The sequence below is a fragment of the Pogona vitticeps genome, chromosome 3 (genome assembly GCF_051106095.1).
Source record: "Pogona vitticeps strain Pit_001003342236 chromosome 3, PviZW2.1, whole genome shotgun sequence".
In the NCBI taxonomy this organism is placed as follows: Eukaryota; Metazoa; Chordata; class Lepidosauria; order Squamata; family Agamidae; genus Pogona; species Pogona vitticeps.
The window spans coordinates 66,123,064-66,150,833 of record NC_135785.1 but is presented as its reverse complement, the minus strand read 5'-3'; the positions used below and the strand labels follow the sequence as shown (position 1 = coordinate 66,150,833).

Below are 27,770 nucleotides of genomic sequence, written 5' to 3'. Positions count from 1 at the left end.
TGCTGCCAATTACATTGCTTCTTAACCAGTGTAAATAGAGGAGCCATACAGTAGTTTATGGTAGTGCATGTACGTTGTATTTAGAAAATAGTTCAATCTTTGATATCTTCTTGCTGGTTAAAAGTGGCGGGTAGCAGCTCCCACCCCCAGTGTGCACACCTTAATGTGATGGGGTGGTGAGTGTGTCAGAGATGCTGAGAGAAGTGTTTGTAGGAAGTTAAATTCTGTTATGAAGCTGAACTTCCAGCAGGGTTACTCAAGGTGGAATGGACAGACCTGAGACACTAGGTTAAGATGTGTCTACTCTCTTCTTTATCAGCAGAAGAGAATTGGTAGATCCAGTCCTGATAGGGGCACAGAAATTCCCGAAGAACAATTGCTAGGCCGCAGCAGTAGTGGAAGGTAACACTGCAGTAGGAATTTCCATAGACAGTGGCAGTGGAACCTCTGGTTATAATTGCAGAGAAGAAGGCAATGATAAACCACTTTTGAATATTTGTTACCTTAATGAGACCATCCAGACTGAAATAAATGATGACAGTGGAAGATGAGATTCCCAGTCAGAAGACAAGAAGCTCATGAAAAACTCATGAAAAATAACATAAAAGCTTGGTTATTTTGGAGAGAAGGCATTTTTTTCACATGCTGGGGAAGGACAAAGGACAAGTACTACTAGTACTATCTCTAATGAAGCAACTAAATTGGTCATCTAGTGACCAGTGAGCACAGAGGAAAGGGGGATATTTCATACACACATAATTGGAACATAGCATGTAAGAAGTATGAATCAGTGTAAATTCAGAACTAAAAGGCAAGAAATTAAATGTTCAAATGTTCAGAAATCTCAGAGAATTCTGTGAAGCCAACAACCTCTGAATGAATTAAAGTGCACTAAAATAGCCCCTTTTCAGTTAAATAATTACAAAGTTTTTTACTCCAGTTATGACAAACTCAGAAGAAACTGATTGCAGGGGGAGAAGAGGAAGCTTTTAATTCTCCTGAAATGGCCATAGATGATGACATTGAAGATCCATTTTTCATTACTACACTTAGTTGATTATGAACTAGAAGAACTGTGAATAGAAACCAGAGATACTGTGCTATCAAGGAAAAGTGCAAAAAGACCATTGCTGTGGTCAAAAGAAAAGAAAAGCCAAGATGGATGACTGATGAAATTCTTAAATTGTTAACAGCGGACAAAAAGCAAAAAAGGGTCCTCCTAAATGCAACCTTTTTATTAGACGAAAAGAACTATTCTAATAATAAGTGCAAAGAAATAGAGAATAATAAAGGAGAGGGAAAAAACAATTACTCTTCAATGAAATCCAAAAAATTTGGGGGAATTTAATCCTGGGTTAGGCATGCCAGTAGAGTAACAGGGGAACATATTACCCAATGAAAACAAAATAAAGAGAAGAAACAATATAATGAACTATACAGAAGAGTTGCAAGAATGGCATTTCTTTGACGAAGAATTCTGTGATAGAGCCTCTTAGAAAACAAGGCGAAAGCCGCTGTCAAATCAGTTGGAAAAAATAAATTACCAGACATAGACAGCATAGTACTAGAACTGTTACAAGTTTCAAAGAGTAAATCTATCAAAATCTCGAGAAGAACATACCAAAAAATATGAAAAACAGAACAGGGGCCCACAGATTAGAAATGTTTAATATATGTACCAGTCCCCAAGAAAGGAGATGCAAAAGAGTGCAATAATTATGGAACCCCTGTTAGTCTGCCATGTAAGAAGAGTTTTGATAAAGGTCTCCCAATGAAGATTTTTACCACATATGGAGCAAGAAATATCGGATGTTCAAGTTTAGTTCAAAAAAGGGAGACGTGCTAGAGATCTTATTGTGAATAACATGAGAATATACCAAAGAGTTTCAGAAGAAAGTCAGTTTGTGCTTTATAGGTTCGACCAAAGCTTTTTACTGAAAGGATCATGAAAAACTGATTCTGAAAGTAATAAGTATTTATCAATATTTGATTATGTTTTTGTATATCCAATATTCCGGAAAAGAAGCTACTACCCTGTTTCCCCGAAAATAAGACCTTACATGAAAATAAGCCCTAGTATGATTTTTCAGTATGCTCGTAATATGAGCCCTACTCCAAAAATAAACCCCAGTTAAGTGAAACCCTACCCTCCACCATTGTGCAGCAACCTGAAGATGACTTGACTGTATTTGAATAAATGTAGATTGTTGTACATGAAAAAAATAAAGCATCCCCTGAAAATAAGCCCTAATGCATTTTTGGAGAAAAAAAATTAATATAAGATCCTGTCTAATTTTCGGGGAAGCACGATATTAAAACAAGATACCAAGAAACAGAATGGTTTCCTGTAAGCAAAGGTGTCAAAGAAGGCTATATTTTATCCCCCTGACTATTCAGTCTCTGTGCAGAATATATCATATGGAAAGTTGGATCAGATTCATTTGAAGTAAAAGTTGAAATTGGTGGAAGAAATTTAAGACATACAAATGACACCATCTTTTGAGCCAAAGCAGCAATGATTTGAAATGAGTCCTGATGAAAGTTAAAGAATAACATGCAAAAGCAGGACTACAATTGAATATTAAAAAGACAAAAATCATGTCCACATTACCTTACTGTAACTAATTACTTGAATAACAAAATGAAGAAAATGAAATTATTAAAGATTTTTATACCTTGTTAAGTCATCAGGTTGATACTCAGAAGGGCAGCTATGAAGAAAATAGAAAAGATCCTCATTTGAAAGGGTGTATCACTGGAAATTAAAGTGATCATCTACACTGTGATATTCCTGATTACTGTGTACCAATTTGAAAGCTGGACAGTGAAGAAACAGACAGGGAAAAATTAGTTCACTTTAAATGTTGTATTGTAGGAAAGCTTTGCATATACTACGAGCTTCTAGAAAAACAAATAAGTGGGTGCTATATCAAATCAGGACTATGTTAAATATATATGTCTTATAACTGCCATTATAAAGGGATAAATGTTATTAAGTTCAAAACAGCTAACAAACCTTGTTGCTATTTGTTAACGTGCATCCCTGATCTAATGGGAAACTGATGTAAATATGCATATGAGTCACTTACAAACAGAGGTAATGACATACAGTGGTGCCTCGCACAACGAACGCCCCGTTTAACGAAGAATCCGCATACCGATGCGGATTTGGCGATCGCAAATGCGATCGCATACCGATGTTTCCTATGGGGAAAAATCGCTTTGCGATTTTTCCCCATAGGCCCCCAGTGAGTGCATCGGAGCGGCCGCAGGCGAGGTCTCTCCCGCGGCCGCTCTGAAGTGCCGGCCGGCCGGCATTTTCAGGGCGGGCGCGTCGGAGCGGCCGCGGGCGAGGTCTCTCCCGCGGCCGCTCTGAAGCGCCCGCCGGCCGGCCGCCCAACATTTGCTCCTTGCTTGCAAGGAGGGAGACGATTCCTCCCTGCCTGGCTGGCTTGCTTTTCCAAAGGAGCTTGGCTTGGAAAAGCAAGCCAGGCAGGCAGGGAGGAATCGCCTCCCTCCTTGCAAGCAAAGTTGAGTCCTCTTCACGCTGGGATGAGCTCATCCCAGCGCGAGGGGGACCCAGCGTTTTTTTGCAAGGATTCCCCAGCTTGCTTCTGAAGCCAAAAAGGTAGGGAGAAATGCACTTTCTCCGTGCCTTTTTGGCTTCAGAAGCAAGGGGGGGAATCCTTACAAGCAACCATGGGTCCTCTTCGGGCTGGGATGAGCTCATCCCAGCGCAAGGGGGACCCAGCGTTGTTTGCAAGGATTCCCCGGCTTGCTTCTGAAGCCAAAAAAGTAGGGAGAAAACGCGGGAAGTTCGAACGTCCCGCATTTTCTCACTGCCTTTTTGGCTTCAGATAGTTCCGAAGCCACCCATTGTGGCGGTGGGGACCCCCAGGGAGGTCTCCCAGGGCTTGCATGCCACCATGGGAGACCTCCCTGGGGGTCCTCGCCGCCACAATCGGTGCCTTCAGAGGTTTCAAAGGGCTTTCCCCGACATTGGAGGAAGCCCTTTGAAAGCTCCAAAGGCAGCGGAGGGCCGGGTGGCTAGAGCAGGCCGAGGCCCTGGCCGCTCGCCCCCGGTCACACAGAACCAGCGGAGGGCCGGGGCTAGAGCAGGCCGGGGCCCTGGTCGCTCGCCCCCCGCCGCACGGAGCCAGCAGAGCGCCGGGAGGCTTCGGACGGTAAGTCCTTTTTTAAAAATTTTCTGTGTGGGTTTTGGAGGGTGGGGGGTTATGTTTGTGGTTTGTGTGTGTGTGTGTGTGTGTGTGTGTGTGTGTGTGTGTGTGTGTGTGTGTGTGTGTGTGTTTTCCCGGCATTTTCGCCGCGAGCACTCCGGCTGTGTAAAAATGGGGGCTTTGGTCTCCCAAAGGCCCCATTTTCACACAGCTGATCGGCGGTTCCAAAATGGCCGCCGCAACCATTTCTGCTGCCTTCGCTTACCGAGGGCAGCGAAAATGGCGGCGCTATGGAGGAACATCGCAGAACGGTGAGTTTAGGGCCCTATAGGAACGCATTAAACTCAGTTTAATGCGTTTCTATGGGGTTTTCCGTTCCGTTTAGCAATGTTTCCACATAGCGACGATTAATCCGGAACGGATTAACGTCGCTATGCAGGGCACCACTGTATTATTGTTTATTCTTTTGCTTATAAGCAAGTATTCCCCCTTCTAAGTGGGAAAATTGACAACCATTTCTAATAATCAGTAGTCATCACTTGTACATGGGGGGGGGGGTAGATGCTACTTCATAGCACGTTAGGTGAACAGAACTTAAAATATAAATAGCCTTGTTTCTCACACTCCCATCAGAAAAAGCAGCTGTGAGAAACATCTTATCCAAGGAAAAAGACAATGAAGTGGCTCCAGGAAATAAACCATGGATTTCATTTAGACTGTAATAGTTAGCAAGGGTGAGCTCCATTTAAAATGTTTTTTCAGTGTGTCTTAACATGCTTAGAGTTAAGTAAAGTTTTCTGCTTTTTACAATTTTATTTTTTAAAACTTTGGTGTATTTTAGAAATGTATTCTCTGCTGTGAGATTCATACCAGGTCTCACCATCTTTTTTATTAGAGTCTTTGTTTTTATCAACCGTCAAGGGCTCCATTTTTCCTTTAACAGGTTTATTTGAAACAACAGATAATAGTTCTTTTTGCTTTAACAAAATTCAAATCCAATACCTAATCTTTAGAATTCCCTAAGTCCTTTTCCACATTGTCTTTTTCTTTAACAGTAGGTTTAGTCAAACAACTAACTGGTAACAATGTGCCATTAATGACAGGAGTGGAGAGCTTAGGCCCAAGCTTGTAGAAACTTAAAGGTGAAGAATCCAACTCACATTGGGTTCCCATACCTTTTTTCTGATACTTTTATGGATTTTGGGTGGGAAATGGGTTGCTCCATGACTGATACCAGGGAGTTGAGACAGAGTTTGTTTGGTTTTTTTCCTCTTTGTTGTTGGCTTCTCATTGAAATCCTTTTTTTCTCTTGTGCCTCCCTTTCCACTGTCTCTCTCCAGTATGGGGGTTCTTTCAAAGGCACCCATTCCCCTGTCCAGGGGTCTTTTATACTGTAATCTCTGTAGACTCTTTTTCCAGTACAGTATCTTTCTCTTCAGCCCAGCACTCATCTACCACATGCCCGAGTTCTTCTCATCCCTTTAAAACTCCCTCATTTCCCGCCAAAATGGTGATTCTGCTAGCCATTCCTTTCCTGGATTTTCCACTTGCATTCGTTTTAATTTTTTGTCCATCTGATCTGTTATTCCTTTTCCTCTTGTGAAGTGGACAGCTCACTGTCAGTCTCTGGTTTTTTTCATATATCTGCCTTTATAGACTATACATTTTTATATTTTTAAGAATGCAACTGAAAACTAGATAGTAGTGCATAGTCCTAGAGATCATTAAAAATGGCTTTTAGATACTAGTGGAAGCATTGGTTAATACTGGAGTAATTATAAAGTAAGCCGTCATAAATTGGGTCTGATGTTTGGCTAATTGTATATATGACTAGAAGTGAAAACATAAAATAACCATAGTATCACCACATATCATTACTTCAGCATATTGGCAGTAATTTCTTCTCCAAGTTAGAAGAAACTAACTTTTCAGGAAATAGTTTTCCATTGTTTTTTAAAAAGATAATGTAAAAATTCAAACACTCTTCGGATCATAGGTTGCTTCCTTTCAAAGGGTGTTAGAACCTTTAGTGGCTGGTTCTTCATCGTGGTCTTCTGTGAATGCACACAAAGGGTTAACTCCAGCGCCAGCGTCGGTCCTCTCGGAACATTCTCTAGCTGCAAGAGAAAAGTAACAATGTTTAGGACTACCCCTACTGCGCACGCCCAGCCTAACCGTCCCTCAGTTCCATTTTTCCGCCTGGCGGTTTGGAACCTCTCGTTCTTAGCTGCATTCATATATCTTAAAAAATTAGACTAATTCCTTCGTTTGACCTATTTTTGCTATACGGACTACCCTTGCGCTTTTTCCTTCAAACTAGACGACATTGGTTTCTTCTTTTACTTCCCTCGGCTTTGACTCGGACTGTTTTACGGACTTCTTTGCCTTCTCCTTCGAACTAGTCGACGTCGGTGTCTTTACCAACCTATGTCCCCGTCCAGACCCTTTAGCAGGTGTGTGGTGTGCGATCGGAAAATCCCCCACCAAGACGGCCACGATACTTGCTTGTATTGTTTAGGGGAATCGCACAACTCCAAATCTTGCCCACACTGCAAAGCTTTCACTAAAGCCGCCCTTAAGGCTCGCCAACAGCGCCTTAAACTTCATCTGTGGGAGTCAACATTATCTTCCACAGCGCCTTCGGAGGGAGAAATGGCTTCCACTTCCAGAGCAGCCCCCGTACAATCGGTGGTTTCGAAGGTCTCAAAAATGTCGAAGAAGTCCGCGGCACCTAAGTCGACCACTCTTGCTTCGAATCCCGAGGCGCCGGCTCCTGCTCCACCGAAAGCAAAGCCATCGAAAACGTCGAGGGCCAAGGCGTCCGCCAAGCCAAAGGCGACGTCCCTTCAGTTATCTCCAGGCTCCGGGTCGATACCTTCTCCGATCCTCGAGGGGTTGTCGAGACGCTTCGAAGCTTCGTCGGAGGCAGCCGTTCCACCTCCTTCTTGACGGATTGATCCTGTGCTGCCGGCGGGAATATCATCCCCGACGCCGAGCCAGCTTGTTGGAGCCACTACCGGCCTAACTTCTGCCCCACATAGCCCATCTCCTGCGGGCCAGGGGTCGTCTCCTCTGTCGATCTCGTCCGTGCATTCGGGGTCAAGATCTTCACGAGACAAGTGTCCTCGCTCACCCGTGCGTTCGAGGTCGAAATCCCCTCGAGACAAGCGTCCTCGCACGGAGAGGCACCGTTCCTCGAGTCGGTCCCCTTCTACCGACCGCTCGAGATCGAAATCTCCTCGACGGAAACGGTCGAAGAGGAAGCATCGAGCCTCAACCCAGTCCGACTCTTCCCATCGTTCGGGATCGAAATCTTTAAAGCGTAAACGCTCCAGGAAGAAGCGCAGATCCCATCGACGTCGTAGCAAGCACCGGCGTCGATCCTCTTCTTCCTATTCTGCGGACTCGGACCGACCCAAACGTCGTAAACATCATCGACGTCGACATGGTCGCTCGAGGTCCACTTCCTCGTCTTCGACGTCCGCGTCTCGAGATCGACATCATAAGAAGATCCGGTACATTTATCTATCTTCTTCGTCGGAGTCGACCCGTCCTCAACGTCGACGTCGAGTTATACGCGTCGGGGCTAAGCCCCCTTCATTACCGGTTGTCCCTGCAACGCAACCAGTACCTTCAACGTCGGCATCGACTGCGATCCCGTCACAGCCTCAGACAGCACCAGTCGGCGCCGAGAGACCACCCCCTAAAAAGAAAAGGGATGTGTTCTCCTCAGATCCAGATGAGGTGTCCACAGAGCAATCCTCTGACTCCGATCAAGAACAACCTCTGCCCCTGCCACCTCATGAGTTGCCTCAGGGAGATGTGGTTGTTTCAGACACTGGGGATCCTCACGCGTCTTCTCCATCTGAGGACTTTTCTTGCTACTCCCAGATGATGTCAAGGCTCGCAAAAACCCTGAAGTTGGACTTGAATCTTCCTTCACCTCCGGGTGAAGACCTATTCTTCGGGGACATTAAGAAGGATAGCACCGCTCCTCCCAGTATAGCCTTTGTATCAGTGGTTATGGAGGCCATCAAGGAATTCTGGGCTCAGCCTGCAAATACTCCAAATGTTCCTCGTCGCACAGAGAACTTTTACAGAATTCATGGTGCTGACACCCAGTTTCTGCTCAAGCATCCAATTCCAAATTCACTGATTGTGGAAACAAGTTGCTCCAGACCATCTGCCAAGGCTCACGTTACCCCCGTTGACAAGGAGGGTAAGAAGCTGGAAATTATAGGCAGAAAAATATACTCCCTTATCACCTTGTTGCTCCGAGTCATCCATTACCAGACTGTGTTAGGGGCTTATCACAAGCAGCTCTGGCTCAAAGTCTTGCCAGGGCTGAAACTGATACCTGAAGACACCCGGCAAGTTTTTCTCAATTCATATGAGGAGGCTCAGACAGTGTCCAAACATGAACGCCTCTCTATTCGCCATGCAGCAGAGATCGCTGCTAGGGTACTTATGTCTGCCATTACTATCCGAAGACATGCTTGGCTACGCTCTGCAGACATACTGGATGATGTAAAATCTAAGGTTGAGAGCCTCGCCTTCGATGCTAGTGGCTTGTTCAATGAAAAGACTGACTCCCACTTAGAAGATCTCCACAAAGCCAAAAGGACAGCAAAGTCCTATTCTGTTCAAACTCAGTCTAGACAGAGAAAACCTCAATGGCGTAAATCTTACGGCCAATATCAACAACCTTCTCAACAATACCGTCCTTATAAGCACTTACCTCAACAGCGTTCCGGTCAGTCCTCCTCTTCTGTTCAGGGATACCGGCCTCGTCAGTCTCACCGTCGTCAATCTTTTAAACCACCTGGGAGAAAACAAAAACAGTATCTTTGACTTTCGTCCTCCCATACTCACTCATTCACCACCCACCACCCGTCTTCAGCCGTTTCTACACAACTGGTCTGCTATCACAACAGATACTTGGGCTCTAAGGATCATTCAGTACGGTTACCAGCTGGAGTTTATAAAATCTCCTCCGCTAGGCTTCATAAATCACTCCTCCTTCGATTCCTCGCTAGAGGAAGAAATCTCATCTCTTTTGGAAAAAGATGCCATCTATACAGTCCCACCACACGACATAAAACACGGGTTCTATTCCTGTTATTTTGCTGTATCAAAAAGAGGAGGAGGCATAAGGCCCATTCTCGATCTAAGACTCCTAAATACTTACCTGCGACCCAGACGGTTTCGAATGCTCACCTTAGAGTCCATCATGCACCTGCTGAAGAAAAACAACTGGTTCGTCCTTATAGATCTAAAGGACGCATATTTTCACATCACTATCCACCCCGACCACCGCAAATATCTTCGGTTCATATTTCAGGGCACAATTTACGAATTCCAGGCCCTGCCATTCGGCCTGTCCACGGCTCCCCAAACTTTCACCAAGGTCATGGCCCCAGTGGCAGCTTACCTTCGTCTCAGGGGCATCCACGTCTATCCTTATCTGGACGATTGGCTAGTGGTCTCCACGTCACAGAGACAATCCCTGAAAGACACAAGGTTCATCCTACATCTCCTTCTCAATCTCGGCCTCACTGTCAACAAAGAGAAGTCCCAGCTCATCCCCTCCAAAACGGTACAATACATAGGGGTCTGCTTAGATGCCGTCAGGGGTCGTGCATTTCTCCCCCCAGAGAGGATACGCAAGATACAACGAGCCATCAGAAAATTCCAACCACGTGGCCGGGTGACAGCCCATCATGCCCAACACCTTCTCGGCCTGATGTCTTCTACCACGCCGGCGCTAGCTCACGCTCGACTCAAGCTAAGGTCGCTCCAGTCATGGTTCCTGGCTCTTTTCGACCCCATGGTAGACAGCCAAAGGAAACGTCTTTGTGTCACGCCGGAGCTAGTCAGACAACTCCAGTGGTGGACATACACACCTCACCTCAGGGTCGGCCGTCCCTTTCGTCCACTCCGTCTCACCGTCCAAGTCACAATGGATGCCAGTCCATCCGGTTGGGGGGCACACTGCGCCCACCACACCATTCATGCCCTCTGGACTCCACAGGAGGCAATGTTTCACATCAATCACTTGGAACCGCTTGCGGTCATCAAGGCGTTCAGGTCGTTCCTTCCCCTAGTACAAGGCCGCGGAGTTCAGCTAGTGACGGACAACACTACCACAATGCACTATGTCAACAAGCAGGGAGGAACTCGTTCCCAGTCACTCCTATACCTCTCCTTCTCTGGGAGTGGTGTTACCGTCATCATGTCTATCCAGTAGCCATTCATGTGGCCACGGAGGACAATGCAGTCGCAGACACTCTGAGCAGACTTCAACATCAGACACACGAATGGGAATTGAACCCTCTGGTCTTCAAGGACCTTTGCCACCGGTGGGGGACTCCCGTGTTGGACGTTTTTGCATCCCCTCGGAATGCGAAATGCCCCAAGTATGCGTCCCGGGCCGGGCTCGGCCTACACTCTCTCGGAGACGCATTCATGATTCCATGGAATCAGGGTCTCTTATACATGTTCCCACCTCTTCCGTTGATACAGAGGTCCCTAGTGAAACTCCGACATTCGATGACTCCGGCCATTTTCATTGCACCCTTTTGGCCTCGACAGGTGTGGTTCCCCACTCTAGTCAAGATGGCTGTGGACTCCAGAACTCTCCCTTTATGGTCCGACCTGTTGACCCAGGAGGAAGGCAAAGTCCTTCACCCGGACCTCGAAATGCTCCACCTGACAGCGTGGAAGATCGTCCCGAGATCAAGGAGGTCTTGAATAGTGCTGTCAAGCCTTCCACGTCTCGCTTGTACGCGTATAAATGGAAAAGTTTTTTGAAGTTTACCCAGCAGAGGGGTCTCGTTCCGTCCCCTGTCTCTGTTTCAACGCTTTTACAGTACCTGCGTTACCTGTTTGACTTTAACCTTACTCTTTCTACTATCAAAGTGTACTTGGCAGCTGTTGTTTTCTTCCAACCCAGAGGCTCACCCTCTTCTCAGTTTTTCTCTCACCCTACAATTAGGACATTTTTGAAAGGCCTCTCTAACCTTCGACCTCCTATTCGTCCACCGATCCTGCAGTGGTCCCTTCACCTGGTCCTACATGCCCTTTCTAGACCTCCATTTGAGCCCATGGCTACCTGTGACCTTAAGCTGCTTTCTTTAAAAACATTGTTTTTGGTGGCTATAACATCTGCTCGCCGGGCTAGTGAATTGGCAGCGCTTCGCTCTGATCAACTGTTTCTTCAATTCTTCAGGGACAAGGTTATGCTCTACTTGGACGTTTCGTTTCTCCCTAAGGTGGTCTCGGACTTCCATGTGAATCAACCGCTGATTCTGCCAACCTTGTTCCCATCTCCGGCTACCGATGTTGAGCGCATGCTCTACATGCTCGATGTTAGACGATCCCTGGCCTTCTATGTGTCTAGAACCAAAGAATTTAGGCAGGCGAACAGACTTTTCCTCTGCTACTTTGGTCCAAAGAAAGGCTGTCCAGCCTCACCGTCGACACTCTCTAGGTGGCTTGTATCTACCATCACTCTCTCCTACGAGCTCAACCGCAGAGACCCTCCAGAGGGACTTAGGGCCCACTCCACCAGGGCTATAGCCTCATCAACTGCTTTACTGCGTGGCGTAGACCTGCCCGACATCTGCCGGTCCGCTACCTGGTCCAATGCCTCTACCTTCATAACCCACTACAGATTGGACATGAGGGCAAGAGATGAGACGAGATTCGGGAGAGCAGTGTTAACATCTCTTCTTCAGTGACAGCCCACCATCCGGTTAGTAAGCGTGCTAATCACCCTTCGTGTGCATTCACAGAAGACCACGATGAAGAAAGAAAGGTTACTTACCTGTAACGATGGTTCTTCAAGTGGTCATTCTGTGAATTCACACAATCCCGCCCGGCCTCCCCTCTGTCTGTCTGTCACTAGTATCTCTAATGGATTCAGGTACCTGTGGCGGACAAATGGAACTGAGGGACGGTTAGGCTGGGCGTGCGCAGTAGGGGTAGCCCTAAACATCGTTACTTTTCTCTTGCAGCTAGAGAATGTTCCGAGAGGACCGATGCTGGCGCTGGAGTTAACCCTTTGTGTGAATTCACAGAATGACCACTTGAAGAACCATCGTTACAGGTAAGTAACCTTTCTTTTATTGAGTATAGCCTGGGCAAGCAATGTAAGGTCTTTTTTCTGGCCATATCAGATAGGAAGCTGTAAAGCAGGATTAGAGCAGCTGGTCATGAAGAAAATATTTGTTCATATTCCCTGTATTACATACAATACCCAGAATGCTGTTGTGAAAAAACATTCATGTTAGGACCAGTTTTGCTGTTTGCACATTGTCGTGTATCCAGGTGCCTGATTGTGCAACCAAGGCACAGCCAAAAATGCAATGAGCATTCTGTAAAATAGTGTACACTGCCCATACAATTGCACATTTGTGCTCCATGATTCTAAAAGGATTCTAACCTATATCCACCTGTACCCTCTCCTTCTAGTTCTGCACTGTGGTTAACTATTCTTGAAGAGAATCTCTTTTTTACTTTAACAAACTTCAAACGATATCGGTTTGCTTTAGTTTCGTAGAAACCTAGTCCTGTCTTTGCTTTCTCCTTTCTAAGCTGTCAAATGATTTAAATGCCAACATATTGTAGAATCTTTTCACATTTAATTATTTTAGAGGATATTAAAGGATATAGGTCAAAGGATATGAGCCGCAAGAGTTCAGTGATGAAAACAGGTTTATTCTTCATGATATTCTGTTGACATTTGAAGGCTAGTAAAATACCTCACTAGGAAATAAAAGTTCATATAAAACATTACAGTAATTGACAAAACCAAGTGATCTGAACTGATATAGAGACAATGATCTCTTTCTGTTTGCAAGCAGGAGCAAAGGGTGAAATAGGACACTCTTCTCAGTATCTCCATTAGACCCTTAGTCCTTGCAGCTTTTCCAGAATTTTCTTTCCCATTGTTGGGAAAACTCACATAAAAGATAATTTAATTAAAAATGAGAATCACAATTTTTGTTTCCATATATAAAGATGAAATATCAAATTACTGTATGCTGTGCAATAACCTCTGTCATTTAAAAAAAAAACTGGAAGAATTCCTAAACCATCTTAACAGCATCCACCCAAAAGTACAATTCACCATGGAAAAAGAAATAGAGGGCCAACTCCCGTTCTTAGATGTCATGGTCATACGCAAAACTGACTTCTGATTGGGACACAAGGTCTACAGAAAACCCACCCACACAGACCAGTACCTACACAAAAACTCCAACCACCACCCACAACAAAAAAGAGGCATAATCAAAACACTGGTAGACCGGGTAAATCGGAACTGTGAAGTTCAATTTCTCAGCACCGAACTCAACCATCTGAATTGGGCCCTACAGGCGAATGGCTATTCCAAGAATGAAATCAAAACAGCCATCAAACCAAGAAAACAACACCAAACTGAAGAGGAAAAACAGCTACCCACAAATAAAGTATTTCTGCCATACATCAAAGGAGTCACGGACCGCATGGGAAAACTTTTGAGAAAACACAACCTACAAACAGTATTCAGACCCACCACAAAAATACAACAAATGTTACAGTCAGCAAAGGACAGAAGGGACCCCCTCACCACTGCAGGAGTATACCGGATACCTTGTGGTTGTGGACAGGTATATATTGGAACCACAAAATGCAGCATTCACACCAGAATCAAAGAACATGAGAGACAATGCAGACTAAAACAACCGGAAAAATCAGCAGTAGCTGAACATGCCCTAAAACAAGCTGGACATGAAATTCTATTTCAAAAGACAGAAGTACTGGACAACACTAACAATCATTATGTTAGACTGCACAGGGAAGCCATTGAAATCCATAAACATCAGCATAGCTTCAACAAAAAAGAGGAAAGTCTGAAACTGAACAAGGCCTGGCTTCCAGCATTGGAAAATACATCCTGCAGAAGGTCAACGAACTCTACCCAGCCACAAGGACCAGGGATCATGGCACAAAAAAGACCAGCTAAAGACACCCATCAACCACAGTGACAGATAATCTCTCCCACTTATCACAACAATACATCCACAACAAAAACACGCTGATCACCCTATCTCCTGAAAAGGACAAAAGCTGTTCCCACAGCTATAAATACTCAACTATCCAACAAACAGCAACAGAGCATGGACTGAGTTCCTACTCCAGTCCTCTGAAGATGCTGGCCACAGAGAGTGGTGAAACATCAGGAAGAGCAAGCTTCAGAACACGGCCAAAGAGCCCGAAAAACCCAAAAGAACCATCAAATCCCGGCCATGAAAGCCTTCAAGAATACATCGAAATCTGACTTCTTTCTCCAGAGTTTTTCAGTTTGATTACTTTCGAAGTGTGAGATCTGTTCTAGAACATTCATAGTTCCCAATCTTAGGTAACCCAACTGTTGGACTGCAATGCCCAGAAACCCCAGCCAGTGCTGCAGATGGTGATAGCTTCTTTGGTGGGTTACCCAAGGTCGGGAGTCACTATTTTAGGGCAAACACAACAGCTGTGTACATTAATTGTAACAAATGGATAAAATGTATTTCTCAAGAATTTTGAAGAAAGAAACTGGAAAGTGAAACAATTACCATAACTTCAGAGTGAATCTTATTGTCATGTCTCCCATGCCCTCAATCAAAATACAGTTAGCATCTATATGAGATTATTAAACTTAGCCTTATAAATTTTCTCATAACTGAGCCATGCATAAGTGCTATATTAAAGGGATCATTTTGATCAATAAGGATTTAGGACTAAAGAGTGGAAAACAGTATTTTTCATGCTTCTCAGTACTAAGAAGATGCACCTGGATTTCGTCAGTACTAAAAGTCTGTGAAAAAGAAGAGTTAAACAGGAACTATGCCAATATTAAGTTGTTTTCAGTGGTAGAACAACAGCAGAATTACAAGCAGAACTTGGGGTTATTTATTTTAAAAAACTACACACGTTGTTCTCCTAAGTGCTGATTGCCAGCTGTATCTTTTCTGTTCTGCTCCTGTAATTGCCATTTACTTGGAAGACCTGGGCAATCATACTAATTGCTAAAAAGTTTACTTCTTGCATGTCAAGGAAACTGGCTATTTCCAGCTGTTATGAGAAATTACTAGTTTGCAGTCCTAGGATGAGAATAAGCTATTACAAGTATGCTTATAATAATGAGGGGGAGGGAATAGAAAACCTAGCTTTTTATTTCAACCACATGTTTTAGTTATGTAGCTTTAAGTAGAAAATATTTTGTAATATGGGAAAATAAACATAAATATCAACATTGTACATAAATTGAATTGAAAACAACAGTAATACTAATTCTTATAAATTAGATGTGAAGCAATAGTAATGAGACTATTGTGAAAACCATGGCACGGTGAAGAAATGGAATATTATAAAATTGATTAAAGCATAAAAGAATATATGTTATGCTGGCTAAGACAGGTGGTAATTACAGCCAGCAACATGTGGAGAATGACATATATCCTATCCCTGGTGGGTTTGAATATAGCATACAGTATGATGTTTATGGAGCTAAATGTGTTTTATTTAGCCATGCATTAGCTTCATTAAAGGCTTGTACAATATAAATAATAATTATGTGCTATAAAGTCAATTTTTACTTAAAGTAGGCCATACCAGAGTTTTCTTAATACAAAGTACTCAGAAGTAGTTTCCACTTCCTTGTTTTGGGGGTACTTTGCAGCCTGCCCAAGGTTACACAAGCTGGTTCTTTTTCTGAGAGGCACAATGAGGAATTGAACTCCCTACCTGCTATTTGACTTACTGAGCTATCAAACTAGTTGTGTACAGTATAGATGTCTGCAAAGCTTGAGTACGCTTTAGCTTACGTAAAGCATTTTCCATCAATTTCTTTGGTGGTAAAAAATCATCATTAGCTAGGTAATGATACAGTACTGTACAATTTGAAACAAACATCATATTACAATTTATTATTGGTTATCCCCTGCAAAATATACCACCTCTTACATACTTGCACTGACAGGGCAAAATTATAATTTTGTGTGTTAAATATTTATTTCAATTCAGATTAAATTATCTTGTACTTATTTTAAAAATAAGATATTGCACATAGTATTCAATCTTGTAAATTAGAGTATCCAGTATTAATACAGTGGGGTCTTGACTTGAGAACTTAATCCGTATTGGAAGGCGGTTCTCAAGTCAAAAAGTCTGTAGGTGAAGTCTCCATTGACCTACAGTGCATTGAAAACCGATTAATCCCGTAACAGGCCATTTTTGTTCTATTTTGGTTTTTTTCTGGTCTGTAAGTCAATTCTCAGGCTGCAAGTTAAACCTAAATTTTGCGGCCAGAGAAGTCTGTAACTCAAAAAGTCTGTAAGTCAAGCCGTCTGTAAGTCAAGGGTCCACTGTACTGTGAAATTTATTGTTCACATTTTACTTTTTTCTCAGGTAGAACTAGTAAAAGGAAGTTCACCAAGTGTTGGACTTACTCTCCGTCAAGTGCAAGCTAAGGAAGGGGAATCAGGACATGTTGTTATTGAGACAGTCATCCCAAACTCTGCTGCTGCAACTGCTGATCTTCAGAGGGGAGATCGACTTATAGCTATTGGTGGTAAGTAGCAAAACCAATTCTTTAAAAGTACATTAAGCTGGCATGGTCTGATGAAATCCTGTATACTTGCTCATCAGTGGCTCAGTAGACCTCCAATTTTTGTTTTTTTGTTTGTTTGTTTTTTGTCGCACTCCCATAAGCAGGCATCCTTCCACTGATTATCTAGCAGGCCAAACATAGGGCTGATGGAGTCCATTAAGTTAGAAGCCCATGCCAAAGAATAGGCTGTTTAGAGAGATCATTATGTTAAGTTTAGCTTTCATTTCTCTGTAACTGATTTTGCCACACATGCCCCTTTTTTGTGCAGTTAAAGTATGGCAGTGAGAACAGAAAGCACAAGTGATAGAAATCTCCTAGACTCTCACCCTTATCGTCTGTAGGGAGGAATGACTAAAAAATTCACCCGCTTTTCTGGGCAAAACTCCATCCTTCTTCATAATTTCACACCTTTGTCATCAACACGCTTATTAACTAGCAGATTGGTTTCCTACTTCTGAGGTGTATTTTATATTAGTTTTTATTGCTTATTTCTACTACATTTAGCGATATTCCACTCAGCCTCTTCCCTTTTTTCTTACATTATGGTCAGTATTCATTTGTGTAGTTGGAGTTTATGCTCCTTCATTTTTCCTCATGCGGTCAAGATTTGGCTTATTAAAAATAAATCACCTTGTCTTTTAAAGCTTTCTTAACTATGCTTGTTAACTATTCAAGCATTTTGTTTATTGTGATTTTTAAACAACCTTCCATTATCTTGAAGGAATTTGCTTTTTTATCTTTATCTTTGTTTCAAGTTCTTCTCATTTTTGAAACATTTTTTCCTTGAAATCTATTGTTTTAGCAACTCTCCACTTAAATATATGTTGACTTTAATTCCACCGTGGATAATTTTTCCTAACTGAATGACCACTGCCTACATATTGCACAAGATCTAGGGCACCACTGAGGATTAGACCAAAGTTTATCTATCCTTGCTCTGTTTTGCTCAGATTTTTGTTAACAGAGCTGTAACTTGCAATTTTGGCAGCTGGGCAAGCAGCAGATAATGTGCCTCCAAATCACCTTTTTCTTTCATGACGTGCAAGTAGTAGAAAAAGTCATTATAGGACTGAATAGCATACCAGGATCTCCTGTCCTCAACAGGGGATTAACAGCACTGTCAGATCTACAGGGACGTGGTGGCACTGAGGGACGTGGTGGCGCTGCAGGCTAAACCGCAGAAGCCTGTGCTGCAGGGTCAGAAGACCAAGCAGTCGTAAGATCGAAGCTACGTGATGGAGTGAGCTCTCGTCGCTTGTCCCAGCTCCCGCCAACCTAGCGGTTCGAAAGCATGCAAATGCAAGTAGATAAATAGGGACTACCTCGGTGGGAAGGTAACGGCGTTCCGTGTCTAAGTCGCACTGGCCATGTGACCACGGAAGATTGTCTTCGGACAAAATGCTGGCTCTATGGCTTGGAAACGGGGATGAGCACTTTCCCCTAAAGTCGAACACAACTGGACAAAAATTGTCAAGGGGAACCTTTACCTTTACCTTTACCAGATCTACAGGAACAAATCAGAAGACAGACAGAGAGAAATCTCATTTAGCACACCATATTTTGATAAAATGACTTTGCACTATCCAGCCCAGAGGTCTGGACTACTGGGATCTAGGTAAACCTGCCTTCTAGCAGGGGAAACCTGGTATCCCCATTATCCTGTTAGAGCAGTCCTCCATCTAGATGTTACTTCCTCTTTGCCTCTTGGCAGACCTGTCCTCTGCTGCCTCAGTGGGGCCCGGTAGGCCAACCACCTGTCCTCTCCTCTTTCTCAGTGGCCCAATATACAGACTGCACAGCTTGCTGAAAATTAGGGAAATTTGCGTCAGAGGCTTCATCTAGTGCTAACTTTTCCTGCAGTATGAGATCAGGTTGTAGGGATGATTTTCAATGTCTGGGGGAAGGTGCACACTCTAAATATGGTACCCTGCAACAAATCCCTGGTAGCTCTGTCCTGTTTGTTGATGCTCCCTGCCTACTGCAGCTCTCTACACCCTCTCAAAAAAGCAACTCTTCAGGTTTCAGGCATCCTCCAGAGGAATATGAGGTATGATACAAAGGGCTACTTTCAGCTTTCCCCCTTCAATCAGCTTAAAAGCTGATGTGGAGACTTTTGATTCTGAGTGCAAGCACTTTAGTTGTATTGTGCTTGGAGTAAACACAGAATCTTATGGCTAGATTTTCATTGGTATTTATATACATGTCCAACACCTCTCCCCTCTTATTTACAAGTGTGTCTAAATGACATGTGATGCAAGTAGCCATGCAGGCATGTTCCTATAAAGTTAACCTGCTCACCACAACCCAGTTTCTCTTTCAGCCCATTAACAAGGCTCATCCCATCTGTCACACACTACAGTGTGTTCTTCACATAAAATAATACTAGTTCATTACTTAAGGAATTAGTTCTAAGGAATCGCTTCCTCCTCTTCAGTTATGATGTCCTCTTTCACTGAGACAGACATTCAGGTTTAAAGTTCCTGAATTATGTTTTTCTATTTGTGCTTTATTCAACATTGTATTGTTATTTTATTATGTATTTATCCATTGATGTAATGTTTTATGTTGTTTTTAAATTGCTGTACTTACTCTTATTAAATATGTCATGAACCAATTAATCATCATGACCATAATTTTAGAACTGCAGAGCTGGAAAGGACTATATGGATCATCAAGTCCTGCCCTTGTCAAGGAGGCACGTGGAGAATTGAACTCCCATCCTCTGACTCTGCAGCCAAATATCTAAACACTGAACTGGGCATTATTAGTGGAAAAACAGAATACAAATCGGTGGAAGTAATTTTGCATGACAATGGATGAGCTGACAATCATTACCATGCTTGCCTCATACATGCCTCTTCTAGCTTTTTCCATCTGTTCTGTTGATCTTCAGGGATTGAATTACATGTATAGAGGTAGAAGCCCAAAGGTTTCCAGGAGCCATAAATGCTGTATACCTCCTGGGAAGTTTTGGGTGTATATACTGTATAAAAATAAATATAAAAGATATTGTATAGCTCACCTGATATCAAAGATTTCTTTCTGTCTTTGTAAATGATGTTTTAGTATTTCTTTAATAATCGTATTAAAATCTGTATAAAAGATCTTGGTGTTGTGAGGTATGTTTTCACACTTAATGTAAGAATGTGACTTTGCTGCCCTGGTCTCTGTAGCTAACTCAGCTTCCTAACTTCCTTGTCTGTTTAGGTTTTTTTCATTACTATTTTTATTTATCTTTTAAAAACATAAAACAAAATCATACAAATCTAAAACATTTAAGAGCACATAACATTTTTCATTATTGCTTCATTGCCAGACCTTCCACGGTTATACTTACTTTTCAAACGATCCCTAAATATGCATTTGTGGTTTGTTTCCCTAGTTTTCTGTAGCAGACAGTGATAGCACTCTTTAAAGAAGTAACCATATTCTGCAGGTGTATCAGAAAAAAAAACATTCAAGTACCTTTAAGACTAACAGATTTATTACTTTGTGAGCCTTCACAGATTATAATTTACTACCTCAGATAGAATTAAGGTGGGAGTATCTAAAAAACAATATATACAGCCAATTTGTAGTCTCAAGTTATGCTACTGACAAGAAAAACAATGCAACAGATGTGTGATATATTCAAGCTAGAGTTGATGAAAGGGGAGTAGGCATCACACTGGTTCCTTTGGGAACATGGAAATCTGACCCATATGAATCTTTGCTAAATATATAATTCTCTTCTTAAGCCACTTTCCTTCCTCTGTGTTCCCATATGATGTCTACATTTCTAGATTTAAATCACTACCACACCGCTTTATGCCTGCTTCTATGCCATTTGTGGTTTCGAGGTCTAAAGTTCCACTAGTTAACATTACATCTCTACTCTTTGCACTGGAAGTATCTGAAATGCAGTATAATGCATTTAAAATGCTGTTGCCTAAAGTTGCACATTTCTTGTGCCCAGCTGTCATTTATTTGCTTTTTTTTTTGTAATTGTTCTCGGTTCACAAACATTTAAATATAGGAAAGAAATAGAACCATCTAGGTTGTCATGCCAAAAAGGCATTAATACCACTATTGGTATGTAATAAGCAAGTGTGGTGCAACCACTAGAGCAGATGTGGAAAATACAAATTCCATTCCCCACTTAGCCATAGATGGTCATGACCTAATCATTATCTGTCAACTGTCAACCCACAGTGATAATTTCTAGCCCCTTTGGTTCTGGTTGTGATGGAACCCTGTGCAAGGGGGAAGCAGAGTCGCACGTGAGAGTGGTGGAGCCCAGCCCAGCAGGGCTGAAAATTAGAGGGTGTGTTGCATATGAGAATGAAATAAATGTAATACATGCTACTCTGAGCTTCATGAAAAAAAGATTGGGATATAAATAGGATATAACCAACAATGTGCCATTTTGTATCATGGAAGAATCCAAATCTTGAATCTGTAAGACTGATAACATTCACTAATTATAATAGCCCTAATTCAGAAATAATTTGCATATTGACTAGGTGGCATGAGTTACCTGTATCGGTAACTGTCACTTGTTTGGATTGTTGGTAAACTAAATTCTGACTCCTCAATCCAAGGAATGGTACTTGAATTTTTTTTCTTCTGTTCCTTTCAACAGGTAATTAATTCTGTCAGATCTAACCATCAATAATGTTCAGTTCCCAGTTGCAACCTTAACTGCTAGATGTAGAGATTTTGTCTCAAACATGTCATGTGTGGCACCCTGAATTTGGATAGTTGTCATTACTTTTAGCCATTTTTCTAATGTTCCTTCATATGGTTGACTCTTGCTTTATTTTGTCTTCTTAACAGGAGTTAGAATTACATCAACAGTACAAGTCCTAAAGCTGATCAGACAGGCTGGGGACAGAGTCATAGTGTATTATGAAAGACCTGTTGGAGTACAAGATAATCTTGTACAATTGGAAGACTCAGTATTTCCAGATGATGTCACATTGACAGAGGCTGAGATGAAAGAAATGGATTTAGAATTTGAGGACTTGGCAAATGAACTTAAATCAAATGAATTCAAAGAAGATTTGTCCACAACAAGCCCAAAGCATACAACAGTGACACTTACTACTAAGCCACCTGGAACTGTATCACCAGTACTAAATCGCAAGTCATATTTAGGAAGTCATCAGACATCTGCAAGAGCACTTTTCAGAGAGGCAGCCAAACAAGTAGTACTCAGAAATGCAGAGAATCTGGATGCAACCCAACAAACAAACAAACAGCCACAAGCAAATAAACCTCCTGTACCACCTAGGCCACAGCTAAAAGTAACCCCAGTTCCCAGTGAAGTTCAAAATAAACCAGAAACTGGTGACTTATCATCTGAGAAACTAGACAGACTTGCAGTTCCTGCAAATAATGGAGATAAAAGTTCAGAAAAGCCAACAAAAAATAATGATTTAGGGGAAGAACCTGTAGGTTCCAAGCCAGTTACAAACAAACCAGAAACAAAGGAAACTTCAGAATCTTCACAGAATCCAAAAACAGTTGCAAACAAACCAGAAGTGCTTAAAGAACCTTCAGAGATATCCCAGAGTTCTAAAACAATTACAAACAAACCAGTTGCAAACAAATTGGAAATAGCAAAAGAACCTTCAGAATCATCACAATCTTCACAGAGTTCAAGGTCAACTATAGTAAGCCATCATTCGTGGGAAACACCTGAAATTCCTTATCGTAATCGATTAGGGAAATGGCCAAGGACAAAAGCCTCTTCTTGCATATTTGAAGTAGAGAAAGAACACAAATACTTAAATGTAGCCATTTGGTGCAGAGACCCTTTCAAACTAGGTGGACTCATCTGTTTAGGATATGAAAGCATAAAACTTGAAGAAATAGCTCTAGATTGTATAGCCACATCCTCCATGGAATTTATTAAACAATTTAGATTAAATCCTCCTGCACCTAAAGCTACAGTAAGTAGAACTGCATTACGTACTTTGATATCACACAAAGGCTTCAATGAAAACTTTTGTTATGGTGATATTACTGTACATTTTAAATATTTAAAAGAAGGTGAACCAGAAGATTCAAGTTTTCTATTGGAAAAAGAAAAAGAAAATGTTTCAGAAGCAGCAACAGCTCCTATTCTTCCAAAAGAGGATCCTTATTTTGGACAGATTATTTATACTGAAAATAAGCATAATTTTCAAGATACTCAATTTCAGAATCCAACATGGTGTGACTACTGCAAAAAGAAGGTTTGGACAAAAGCAGCATCACAATGTGTGGTTTGTGCTTATGTTTGCCACAAAAAATGTCAAGAAAAATGCCTAACTGAGGCCCCATTTTGTTTAGGAGCCACAAGACGGTTTGAGCGAGCCCTACATTCTTTAAAATTAGAAAGCCAAGATTCTCAGAGCACAACAGGATCTCGTGTTGATTCAGAATTGAAAACTACAAATAAAACAACAGGTTTAACAAGACACATCATCAATACAAGCACCCGATTATTAAACCTTCGCCAGGTTCCTAAAGTTCGTGTTAGTGACCAAGGGTCTGATGCAGTAGAGCCTTCACCAAAGCACACACCACATCCTTCTGATAATGAAGGTAGTGACACAGAAATTGGTTGTCCAAGTAGCCCTTCTAAATCATCATCAGGTTCAGCGATAAAGTTAGCAAGGAAGGAAGGAGGACTTGATGATAGTGTCTTCATTGCTGTTAAAGAGATTGGTCGAGATCTTTATAGAAGTTTGCCTACAGAGGAGAGAATCCAGAAATTAGAGATCATGTTGGAAAAACTGCAATATGAAATAGACCAGGAACTGGAAAATAATAATTCTCTAATTAGAGAAAAGAAAGAAGCAGCAGATACAAGAAAAAAAATGTTGTTGTCAGCTGCATTGGCTAAATCGGGTGAACGACTGCAAGCCCTTACACTCCTTATGATTCACTATAAAGCAGGCATTGAAGATATAGAAGCTTTGGAAAATACTACTTTAGATCTGGAATCTGGAAAAGAGGATAAATATGAAGATGACAACTTAGCAGATGAAATGGATAATGAAGATGATAGTGCTCTAGTGATGGCTCCAGTACTTGAAAGCCTACTAGAAGAAGAAAGACGTGAAGCAGCTGATGAACCAGTGGACTGATACTGCACATTTGGCCTCAGGAAAATACTTTGCACTTATTCAGAACTAGACCAGATACATCAAAATGTAATTAAACACCGGTACAATGTATAAAAGTTGCTTCTCCATTTTTTAAAACCTGTATAAGAGCATAGTTAAAGTTTTCTTCCCAGGTACAGTATCACCCCCTTTTATTTTTGTTCAAGAAGCTAGTTCATATTGTGTTTACAAATATTTTGGGGATTTAAACTGGAAGATTATTTTTAATTTATTTTGACTTTTTCTAAACTTTCATGTTAAAATTGTGATTTTCTTTTTATTCATCTTTCTTACTATGTTTAAAAACTTCAGATTTTTACTTCATGCTGAAATTATCTCCACCATAAAAGTTACTGAAAGATCAGGTTCTGAAGATTTGGAATGTCCCATTGACTCTTTAACATGTTTGAGCAGAGGGAGAGAAATTGCAAGTTTTAGATTTTTTTCTCTTTTTTTGCCAATCATAGCCAACACAGTGATTTTATTTTACAAAATTTAGTAAAGGTTTTCTTGCATATCAGTATCTTAGTTTTCCATGGTTTTTTTCATTCACAAGTTTTGAAGACTTAAGTCTATGCTTGTATATTCTTTCTTCTTGGGAGGTCCTGTTGTTAACCAAGTAGAACGTCTAAAGCACATTTGATCCAGAACTCTTAAAATGGCTCTTCATAACTACTCCCTTAAAAACTACTGGCATTACACTTTTTCCTAAACTTCAGCTGTACCAGTATTGCATAGTAATTTATTGGGAATGTGCCAGCGAAAGATTCTTATGTTGATGTAAAAATAAATGGAGGCTCTATAGAACATATCACTCTAAAACGTACTAACCCCTATACACCTGTTGAAGAAATTGTAGCATTTTTTGTTTATTCTGGTGTTGATTTTGCCACAGAAATTATGACTTCAATGTCTTGATGATCAAGCAAATTAAATTTAAATAAAATAGCTAAAATGATATACTTTCTACCAGTTTGGATGACATCATGCACAAAAGAACAACAATCAAATGCTCAGTGTTTTAATATAGCGTGTAGTTCTGTAAGATTCTCAGTCATCCAAGTGGGGTTATCAGGAAGTTGAGTCATGGCAACTGGACTTCTTTATTAGGTTGAAACATTTCGCTACTCATCCAAGTAGCTTCTTCAGTCTGAGGAGAGTTGGTAGGAGATCCCTGATATATCCTCCACGTTGTTTTCATGTGTAGTTCTTTCACTGAAACTTTGTAAACTCTTTATTGATCACATCAGTGATCTGATGTGAGAAACGTTATTTGAGGGACTTTAAATCTGTAAGTTTAGGCTTATTTTCCCTGTGCACATTCAACATTAGCTTAGGAATTGTGCTATAAAAATACCTTTGTACAAATAAATAAAGGTAGTATAACTAAATTATTTTTACCTTGGCAAGCAACCACATGTTACTGTGTTAAATGAGCTTTACTGTAAATGGCAGTGAATAATTGAAACTTTCTATTTTAAAAAAATTATCATTTCTCACTTTTGAAAAAAGTAACCAATTGCTAAATTGAGAACACAATTGATGCTTAAAAGGGGTGTAGTTCTATACTTTTAAAAGTTATTTCATAATTTATTGTGTTTCTCAAAATACACCCCCAAAAAAGGTTCACTGCTAATAAAAACTGTCTTGCAAAATTTATTTTCTGGATTGTTTACCAGTGCTTATAAGTGTCCATTGCTGGTTTGCTTGTCTCCAGGTGTACTGCTTTTAAACACTTACTGATGAGGAAACAACTACAGCAATAATGTAGACATTAGATTTTCCAAAATAACATCATACAGTTTATCAATTAATTAAAAAGATATGACAAGTTGGGGATCAATACTCTGCTATGATGATTGTATAATATAAATTAAATGTAGTGCAATATTCTAACTGTTGCGTGAGAATGGTGGCAAAATAATGATACATTAGCAACAAGGAAAACATGCAAAATATATAATCATAATAAACACTGATCTTGAGAAGCAAGCTGTATTAATACATTCCTATTATATTCTTTGCTTCTGTGCTTTACCGTACATAGCTGAAAATAAAACTGCCACTGAAATGTGAATATCATGATATAGTGGTAACTACTTGACACTTGCACATATTTATGGAAATCTGCCTGAGATGATTGTCAGAGATGATTTTATCATGAGAACGAGCTTTAATAAAACCTTTTTAATATAAATTCTCAGTTTCTCTGTTCCAAGTTGTTAACTGTGAATAGAATAATACAGATACATATCTGGAGTTAAGATCTTTTTATCATCTACAACAGTGGTTCCCAGCCTTGGATAACCCAGGTGTTCTGGACTACAGTTCCCAAAAGCTTTCACTGCCAGTTATGCTGACTTGGGTTTCTGGGAATTGCAATCCAAGAACACTTGGATTACATGAAGTTGGGAACCACTGATCTACTGTATGAGGATATGTTCTAAAGCTCTGGCTTTCAATTGTCTTCCTTCAGATAGCTCTTTCAAGCCAGCCTCTGGAAGGGCTGTAATTCAGAGACAGAGAACATGTCTCTGAACTTTGCCGGCAAATGGTCCTAGGGTTCATTCCCTGACATCTTGGGAAGATTGGGAAGCAGTGAAAAGCCCCTGGCAGTCACATCAGTTGTATACAGTAGTGTTTTATATACCTTTCTATAGATTTGTCCAAAGGTAAGCCATGTTAGTCTTTTGCAACAAAAGCATCATGGTCAAAACATTTTAGTGGAAAACAGGACACACACACAGGCTATCACACAGCAATGTTTCCCTTGTCACTTTCTGTCTTTCACAAAGACAAGCAAGCAAGTGGACATGACTCCTTTCCTGAACAAAGGAATGTGAGTTTATCTGAAAGCTTATGCCCAGAAAAATGTGCAATTTCCCTATTTAGAGTAGATCCATATCCAACTAGTGGTTATCAGCCTCTTTATCTTTTGGGTAGGATATCCAGATAAGGCTCAGAAGAGCCTTGGCACTTTGAGTCCAAAATTACAAGAAGCAATGTTCTACCACAAATGTTGAAGGAGTACTCCTATGCTTGTCTAACACAAAGCTGCAGAAACTGTAGAAAAAAATGTGGCAGGGAAGACATAATATCTAAGAGGCAGCTCTACTGCCCGTGGTACAACAGTCCCAATGTAAAACTGCCTGAAATACAAATGTATATACATAATATGAACCAGTTTGCTGACTGAACATTTTCAGATCACGGCTTTGAAACAAACATCCATTGTGCTTATGACCCTTTAAAATCTTTATACCGAACAGCTGATTTCATTCATACTAGCCCCATTAAAATAACTAAGAGGAGTGTTTGAACTTTTGAAGTCTTTTGATACTAAACATAAAATAAATAATTGTTTTGAAAAATGTAGGTTTTGTACCAATCCACCCCCCACAACTTCAGTAAAGAGATAAAGACTAGTACATCTAAACCATATTTTGAAAAGGGAAAATCATTAAATTCAGTAAAGTTTATTAACTTTATGGGATAAACATGTTCAAAAAGAATATGGTGTACAGAAACCAAACGCAAAAACCAGGTAAGTCTCATACCATGTCAAATGACTTTCCCTCCTAGGCAAGTGCCGTTGAAATAAATAATGACTCCAGAGAAGCAAAAGATAGATTATATGGGCTAGGGCATTATGTCTTCTGCCATCAATCGCTTTCTCTCTGCTCACAACACACTACTATATTCTCCCATGACATAGGTGAACTTGAAATGGCTCACCTATGTCAAAATTTACTAGATGAATGACTTGCAGTATCCCACAAAGAGCGCAAGGGGATAAATAAAAGTAACTAGTGGAAAACATCA

General features: G+C 41.2%; 1 protein-coding gene across 1 annotated transcript in view; it reads left to right on the top strand.

The window, feature by feature from the left end:
- Positions 1-26,145, top strand: part of PDZD8 (PDZ domain containing 8) — a 65,304-nt gene extending 39,159 nt beyond the window's left edge. The window contains exons 4-5 of the mRNA XM_072995491.2: positions 16,614-16,776; positions 21,631-26,145. Of these exons, the coding sequence (XP_072851592.2) occupies positions 16,614-16,776; positions 21,631-23,930 (2,463 nt within the window). The 3' untranslated portion in view covers positions 23,931-26,145. The remainder of the gene's footprint in view (positions 1-16,613; positions 16,777-21,630) is intronic.
- The last annotated feature ends 1,625 nt before the right edge of the window (positions 26,146-27,770 follow it).